The sequence below is a fragment of the Leptosomus discolor genome, chromosome 20 (assembly GCF_034619465.1).
Source record: "Leptosomus discolor isolate bLepDis1 chromosome 20, bLepDis1.hap2, whole genome shotgun sequence".
Classification (NCBI taxonomy): domain Eukaryota; kingdom Metazoa; phylum Chordata; class Aves; order Leptosomiformes; family Leptosomidae; genus Leptosomus; species Leptosomus discolor.
Window position 1 is genome coordinate 2,884,574 of NC_141410.1, and position 8,198 is coordinate 2,892,771.

Sequence of the window (8,198 nt, forward strand, 5' to 3'; positions counted from 1 at the left end):
AAGCTCCCTGCTGAACCAGCTAGGGACAACACACGTTGCTGAAGACTCTGCAGTCCTCCTCACCTGAAGAAGAATCTCTTCCCGAGCACGTCAACTGATGCGCTCTGCACGCATATTTAACAAAATTCTTTATTTACATTTCAAACTGTGAGAAAACCCAAAAAAGGTAAGATGCCAATGATGAAGTAATTTCAGGAGAACGTCAAGAGCGCGGATCTGGCCTGCAGAGAGGACTGGGGCAGTGGGGGAACCGGCTGGAGATGGAACGGCATGGAGCCAGCACAGGCCTAAGCACCGGCAAAGGAACGCTGAAACGCAGAAGAAACAGGTCCGAAACGCTGGACGGCCATTCCCGACTCATCCTACAACAGCAAGACCGTGCAGTGACACTGGGTGCCGCCTCAGCGGTTTTCACGGGAGCGCTACTTGCTGCACGCATCAGCTCACCCTGAGCCAGAGAACGCGGGCGTCCTCCTGGGTCTCCATGCCGGGCCTCTGCACCCGCCTCCGAACCCAAACCCACCAGCGCCTCTTTCTCCCGGCTGATTTTAAAGGGTCTGGACAAGTAACTGACTCAGCTGGCTGAAGCTGGGCAAGGCAGATGCCCTCCTTGTCTCCAGGCAGCTGAGAGGCAGCAGGCTGCAGAAAGGCAGTTTCTAAAACCTGGCTGGGAAGTCAGCGAGGTGGCACCGGCCTCGTCCCTAGAAGGGAAAAGCTGCCGGTCTCAAGCTGGATCTTGGCCAGAGATCATGTGCTCCAAGCAGAAATGATGAACAAGCCTGGGCCTGAGGACAGCCCTAAAGGGGACCCCACCCATCAGCACGGGTCTGCCCATCTGCAAGAAAGCCTGGGAACAAGGTCGTCCCTCTCTTCAAAAGCCTATCGACGCCACCAGAAGTACCAGGGAAACGAAAGAACAATTACATCCCCTGTTGTCACTTCATCAAGCAGGAGGAGCTCCCCAGAGTCTGGAGTGCCACAGATCTGAAAGACTCTGTTATGGAAGCGGGGACAAAGTGTCTTCGTGGGCAATTCCAGACCTCTCTGGAAATCATCGAATGGAAGGCCAAAAACGGTGGGGATTTGCTGGCGCTTCACTGAGCTGAGTCAGCTCTCTACAGACTCAAAGGACTGCGAAACTAAGTCAAGAGAAAAGGAAAGGAGCAGAGCAGCCCAGAGGCTGATTGCACTGGCGGCCTGCGAAGACACACTTACCCCATTTCTGTTTCACTGCTCTACATTTCCCTGCACTGGGAGATCACAACCGGCAGCTTGGGTTTGTTGTTTGGACCCGTCGGCACATTCTGAGGACAGACAAACGTATAGCGTTAAACCTCATAAAAGCTCGGCAAATCCCGCGAGTGACAGGTACTCCAAGACCGGCTGAGAGAGAGATGCCTACAGCATCAGGAACCGGGAAATCCAGACACAGCTCCGAGTCACACAGAAGCACCATCACGCATTTGGGCAACGGACCCAGCCATAAGCTGCTGCACTCTCTCTGCGGGCAGAGGTTTGGGATACAGACCAGACCCCGATCCCTCCAAGGGGAGGGAAGGCACAGAGCTAAAGCCAGAGAGCTCCTCCTGAGATACAGCAGGCATCACGTCGCTTGAGGCTGCTCTGGCCTAAAGCTTGAAAGTTACTAATTACAGCTGCAACACGCGAAGCAAACTTGCCTTTGTACGGCCTTTGCGGAATCCAAACACCAGACAGTCCCACAGCAACCCTCATTCTGAACCTCTCCTTCTGCTGGACTCAGCTGCTCCTTTCTGAGTCTCTTACTTATTTCCCTCAACTCGCCCCTCGCTGCAGTGACGCACAAGGCAGGCACACCGCAACCCTGCCATCGGTGCTCCTGGCAAAGAGGGTCAGCAACACGTGCATCACACCGCGCCGTACCCTTCCTTGCACGGGACCTTTTCTCAACACCGGACGGGGGTCAGCTCTGTGCTCGCCCCGCTTCCCAGACCGAGGGTGGAGGCCCTTGCGCACATTAGCCAGGCGCGGGCCAGGGAGTTAAGTTTCGCCCGTCTCGAACTCACCGCTGTTTGTTACATCTCCTCATCTCCTCAGACACCCAGTCACGACGCTGGAAGCCCTTCAGGAGATGACTTTCATTTTTCTTATCAAACACGCTGATCACGGATCAGCAGAACTGATCATTCAGCATCCACGGAATAATCCCGGGCAACGGCACAGAAGTGATCTGCTTCACACCCTCGTCTGGGTTGCTGACGGAACAGCTTTTCAATTCAGCTTCCCCAACAAATGCAAAGCGTCGCAAATAAAGCCACAGGAACACAATCCCCGCTCAAAGACCAACCAGCAACCACGACAGCACAGCATTTCTAAAGTCAATCTATAGGACAGCATTTGCCTCAACGCCTTTCCTGCCATTTTATAACAACGACAACCGGTAATACCAGTTATCAACGCTGCTGTTCCCTGGTACCCTCTAAACAGACAGCGGCAGAGAACAGAACCACCCTTGTCAATCCTCTGTACCACTTGCCCAAGGGGACGTTCGCGGAGAAATAGGCAAATTCAACTTACTTCCATTTTTCTCATGACCAACAGCCCATCGACGATTTTACCTAGAATGAGAAAATTCTTCCATCTCAATACGGCCGGATTTACCTTTGCTCCCCGCCACTCATCACAGGTACATGCACTTTTGGTCCCGCTGGAAAGTCTGGTGCAGTGTAAAGCTACTGGCCACGTCAGGGCTGGCTTCCGAGCTCTAAACGGGCAAAGGAAACGATCCCTCTTAAAACGTGCTCCACAGGCGAGGGGCGAAGAACAAGCAGTCCCCGGCTGTTTCTTCGAGCAGCTGCGCCACAGGCAGTGTCCCTCAGCCGGGACGCCAGGCCGCCGCTGCCGGTACTCACCAAACACGACGTGTTTCCCATCCAACCAGTCACATTTGGAGCACGTAACGAAAAACTGACAGCCGTTGGTACTGGGACCACTGTTTGCCTGGGGGGAGAATGGCAAAATACCAACAGTGTACAATCAAAGACTTGCCAAAACCGAAGGCAGATGCGCCTCACGTAGGAAAAAGCTGTTGCTCTAGACCCAGCCTAGCTTCTTTTTAGCTTGTGGCTACACAAACCACGGGCAGCAGATACGCATCCGCAGGAGAGCACCCCGGGCTGGGACGCGGCACGCCACCCAGTCTGGTCATGCCGCTCTCACCAACTTCCCACCGTACTTCTACGCAGGCACGTTCAGCACAAGATCGCGCTGAAATCTGGGCTCTAGGGCACGCTCCTGAAAAAAGGCCAAACTTTTTGGTGGCGAGTCCTTCCTGGCTGCAGTATTGTCCCGGGGAAAACTGAAGAGACAGAAACCAGGGCAGAAAAAAAAAAGCAGCTTTCTGCTAGTTGGAAGGTTTCCTCAGGACAAACCAACCCAAACGTGTCTGTTCTGACGACCAGGATGAGAAAGGCAACGATCCCAGCGGCACAGGGCTCACGGAACAGCGCGATGCGGACGGCAAATTGAATTCACACCTGAGCGCAGCACCCGGAGCGTGCGCGCTCTGCTAAGAACACGTCTCTGCCACGCTTAAGTCCATTCCGGTTTTTCAAAGCTCTTTGGACACCCAGGAGATACTAAAGCCCGTTTCTGGGCCGGCAAGTGAACTGGGCACGTTTTGCAGCTGCAGGGCTGCACGGGACACAGTCCCGTGGCATTTTTACTTATCGCTAGCCAGCTGCGGAAGGACCCAGCTGGGAGGGACCACGGCTTGGCCCGGCAGAGCGACTCCGGAGCCACGCCGCTTTCACACAAAGCTGCCGAGACCAGCGCGGGATCCCTCGTCCCACGCCACGGCACACTGCTCGCTTAGCTGTGTCGTGACACCTCTTTCTGGGCCGTGCTTGGAACGGGAGGAGTAACTAATGCACATGGCGAATGCTCTAAGCAAGTGCTTTAAGGGCAGGGCAGCTGAAAGAGCTGGGCGAGAAGCAGCTGCGGACAGGAACGCTGCAGCACCGGCTCCGCTTGCTGTCTGTGGCCAAAGTCAGGGTACTGTTCCTACCAGGCAACGGGCAACGCTTGCAGTTTTTCCTACAGCGTGGAACAGGAAGCCTATGTTAGCAAAGGCACCCTGGGAACGCTGCTACGGCTTCGGAACGCCCCACCTCTTTGCCTCCCCCTTGCTGAGGTCAGTGCTCGGTAACAGCATCGGGGAGGAAGAAAACCCCACCGCTTGCCACCCTACACAAACCGCAAGAGCCACCAAGCTCTTCTCAAAGCTCATCGAGCAAAGCCTGCCCCAGCCCTCCAACGGGGGAAAAGAAAGGATGCTGCAGGATCATCATCGGGACCTGGCTGTTCCTCCACGCATTAACCCACGAGCAGCCTTCTGACGAGCACTCACACAGCCGGTCTTTCAGCCCTTGGGTCCAGCGGTGGAGATGTCTGTTGCCTGGCAAATACCCGATACACCCAGGAAAAGGGCACAGAGAAAGTACCTAAAGCTTTTCCGTCTTACAACGGCAGTGTTTTCTACTCACCATAGAGAGCAGCCCAGGAGCAGAGTGTTTCAGCTTGAAGTTTTCGTCGGCAAAAGGACCCCTGTATATACTGGCTACTCCGGTGCCGTCTCCCTGGGTGACAGAGGTGCCCCGTCAGCCTCAGCGCTTGTTCTGAGCCAGCGCTACCCAACGGTTCAGTTTATTAAAACACAAATTTAAAAGCCCCACGCAAAAGGACAGGGCTCAACTCTGCCCCAAATGGATGCTCCCCTGCCCTCGATACGCACCAGGAGCCAACACATTCAATGTCTGGTGCAAGCCCTAATGCTTGAGCAGCTCCAGGGGAAGGAATAAAGCCCGCGGGGGCATCGCAGCAGCATCACAATTAGCGACCACCTAAAGTCTGCTGCAGCTGAGCCGCCCGCCGTGCGGTCACTCCCCTCAGCGACTTTCAGACAACCAAGTTTTAGGAAGTTTGGATTAAAAAAGCTTCATCACGCCCCCTCACGTTTTGAAACGCTTCCAGAAATGAAATCATTTTACTGGGTCCTAGGACAGCCAAGAGACCCCGCGGTCCTCCAGCCTTCCCCACACACTCTGCTTCTCCCCAACTCAGAGCACGACCACCACTGCCGGCACAAACTCTGTCCTCTTTTGGCACAATTCACTGACAAAAAGTTCGTTTGCACGGAAACGATCTCTTGCACCACATGCTTCTCGGTTGCCTACTTAAGGTCACTCTCCGCAAAGCAAAGACAAACTCGCAGGGTTTCTTGTTCGGGGGGACAGGAGAAGGCGGGGAAGGACAACAGGGTAAAAAAAAAAAATCTTTGCCAATTTGAAAAGCCTCGAGCTGTACTGCCACGGGGCTTTTTAGAGAGGAACTCTTTGGGGGAGGAGAGGGTATGTGCACACAAGACTCACGATTCCTTTCCAAGTACATTACAGCCTGCTGCAGTGAGATGGCAGCAAAGCTACAAGGAAACCTCCAGTGACTACTGGGGACCTCAAAAGAGAGCCAACAGAGCCCCCAAATCAGCACGCACCCTTGGAAACAGTGCCTATTACACCACGCAGGAGAAGCCCCAAAGGAATACAGAGGTACATACGTTTACAAAGTCACCTCCTTGGATCATGAAATCCTTTATCACCCTAAACAAGGAAAAGAATACTTAGTTCTCAGCAGACAAATGCCTCAAGAAGAATACTACGTGGTAAAAAGGAGTTTGGCCTCGCAGCAGCACCACGGAAGTTATCAGGGCCTACGAACGCTACAGTCTCAAGTCTACCACAAATATTAACTACTGGTTGCTATCAGGTGATTTGGGAGCCACTGCTCTTCGACCAGGGACAGCGATTAGGTGACAGATGCCAGAAAATGATCTCTGACCTGGCCCACCAGGAACGGGGGATCCCTCCCAGTGACCCCAGCGTACACGTCTGACAGCGCCCCCAAATCCCCCACAGCTACAGAAGGACAATTAGCTGCCACCCACAAAGGCCTCCCAGACCAGTAACGCCTTGAAGGCGCGTCTCAAAACCCCAGCTGGCTCAGGCTGCTATTTAGGTGCCTGAACAAAAGCAGGGGAATTACCTGTGGAAAGTGCTTCCTTTATAACCCACAGGGACACCATCTTTCCTGCAAGGAAATAAACAGGAACATCACTGCGACTCACTGGACAGCCCACGCAAAACCCTCCCAGGGATCCGGAGCCCCAAAGGGCTGCCCTGTACCTCAGCAGCTGCCTTGATACACAACCAAGCGCTGCAGCCTGGCTCTCAGCTGGTGCTCTCGGAGGCACAGGGAAACCTCCGGTGGGCCCTGCACATGAACTGACGGTGTTCCCTACAACCTCCACACCATCACCTTGACGGGATCCCGCGGCAAGCTGCAGCACGGGCGGCTGCGGGTTGCAGACAGGCCGTTCTAGAGCGACCTGAGCACGAACACAGTCATGCCCAAATGGCAAAGTCTGCCACCTCCGCGACTCACCGACGAGCCCGGCACAACTTCATCCCAGCAGGTTTCTCTCCCTCTTTCCTTTTGTACTGGGACAGTGAGAGAAAATCCCAAGTGACCCTTCTTCCTACTTGCCCAGCCCTCTTTCTCGCAGTAGCCTACTTAAAAAGACCCACTAGAACCCACTTACCTGAATTCCCCCGTACAAAACTGCCTGGAAAACAAAAAAGAGAGCAGAGCGTGAGGCACATCCGTCGGCCCGTGGCAAAATAACCGGGCGGCGAGGAGAGCCCTACCGTGACCTTAAGGCAGCCCCCTTCATAGATGCACCGGGCCTATCGGAAGCTCCACCGAGGGAGCAGAGAGGGACCGGAGACCTTCACCTTCCAGCCAGACGGGCTCCCCCGGGGATCAGCATGCTGCACCGTCACATCTCTCTGGCAACGCAGAGAGGAGCAAAGCAGGTGCAGCAGTTCGCGGGGGCAGGCAGTCGCTCTGCCACCAGAGACGTTCCTGCACCGAAAACCCTTCGCAGGCCGGCTCCAGGCTGAGCCGCAGGAACGCCGGCCACTCCTCACCTGAAGTTCTCCGCCGTTTTGGGGACAACGTCGGCGAACAGCTCCATCTTCATGCGGCCGACCTCCTGGGCAAGACGGCGGCCACATGAGCCTTCTGGGCCCCACTCGCACCCACCGGCCTCCCCACCGCTGCACCCAGGCAACTCCCGCCAAGTCAGCCTCCTGCTGCAACCCCAGCCCTGCAAGCCCCCTCCCGATGCAGCCCTGCACCTCCACACCCCTCCCCCGCAGCACTGCCCCAAGCCCCTGCCCACGCGCCCCTGCAACCCCACAGCCCCCGCTGAACCCCGACGCGCCCCTCCAACCACTTGCGCCCCTCACAGCCCCACGACGGACCCTGCGACCGCCCCCTCCCAGCGCACCCCCACCCTTGCGCTCCTACACTCCCCACGAGACCCAACAGCCCCCCCCGCACCCCGGCCAACCCCCTCCCGCACCACCAACAAAAAGACCCCGCCCTGCACCCCTGGCCGCTCCCCTCCCCTCCCCAACAAGCCCCCCCCGCCCTCCCGCTGCACCCCCGCAACACCCCACCGCACCCCCGCCGGCCCCTCCCGCTGCACCCGCGGCCCCCGGCCCCGCCGCGCGGCTCCCGAGAGCCCCAGGGGCCGGGGCCGGGGCCGGGGCCGGGGCCGGGGCCGGGGCGGCGGCGCCCTCGCCCACCTGCCCGCCGATGGCGACATCGAAGAAGACCACGGGGTTGTTGGGGTTGGACGCCAGCACCGCCATCGCGGCCGCCTCTCCCGGCAGCGGCCGCGGCAGCGGGAGGCGGGGCGCGCACGCGCCTTCCCTCGGCTGCCCTCCCTGCCTGCCGGCGGGCAGCGGCGGGGGCTGGCGGCCCCGCAGCCGGGGCTCTGTGGCCCCGGCCCGCCCCGGAGTCGACCCGCCAGGCCGGGCGGCGCCGGGAGGGTGCCAGGGGCCTGCGGAGGGCTTGAGGAGATTGGCGTTCCCCTGGGCTTTGTCCCTCGTGGGCAGCTCTCGGCTCCCTTCTTGGCAGGGCCGGGCTGCTGCCCTCTGGCCCTTGGCGCCGGCCCCGCCGGGGGAGACCCCAGCCTGCTGCCTCCAGGATGGCTCCTGCCCCCGGGGCTTTCCTGGGCAGCTTGGCAGGGCCGGGCTTCAGCAGGGGGCAGGGCCTGGCCTTCAAGCACGTCTCCTCCTGCCTTAGTGCGGGCCTGC

General features: G+C 57.9%; 1 protein-coding gene across 2 annotated transcripts; it reads right to left on the bottom strand.

Annotated features, from left to right (window-relative positions):
• Positions 1 to 1,235: 1,235 nt before the first annotated feature.
• Positions 1,236 to 7,751, bottom strand: LOC147414047 (peptidyl-prolyl cis-trans isomerase H-like). 2 transcript variants are annotated; one of them, XM_086476119.1, is made up of 9 exons: positions 7,686 to 7,751; positions 7,023 to 7,087; positions 6,635 to 6,658; positions 6,079 to 6,123; positions 5,594 to 5,636; positions 4,524 to 4,616; positions 2,892 to 2,979; positions 2,557 to 2,597; positions 1,236 to 1,304 (listed from the first exon to the last, which is right to left on the bottom strand). In XM_086476119.1, the coding sequence occupies exons 1-9, from the start codon at positions 7,749 to 7,751 to the stop codon at positions 1,236 to 1,238; spliced, it is 534 nt and encodes a 177-aa protein (XP_086332245.1). The 2 variants fall into 2 exon arrangements, with proteins under 2 accessions (XP_086332245.1, XP_086332246.1); XM_086476120.1 differs by lacking the exons at positions 6,079 to 6,123; positions 6,635 to 6,658.
• Between the last annotated feature and the right edge of the window lie 447 nt (positions 7,752 to 8,198).

Excerpts from the sequence above, each read along its gene's own strand:
- LOC147414047 (XM_086476119.1), bottom strand. The coding sequence starts at position 7,751 with ATGGCGGTGCTGGCGTCCAACCCCAACAACCCCGTGGTCTTCTTCGAT. Across the intron at positions 5,637-6,078 it reads AAAGGAAGCACTTTCCACAG|GGTGATAAAGGATTTCATGA; the intron begins GTAATTCCCCTG and ends TTCCTTGTTTAG. Across the intron at positions 2,598-2,891 it reads TGGGAAACACGTCGTGTTTG|GTAAAATCGTCGATGGGCTG; the intron begins GTGAGTACCGGC and ends TTCTCATTCTAG.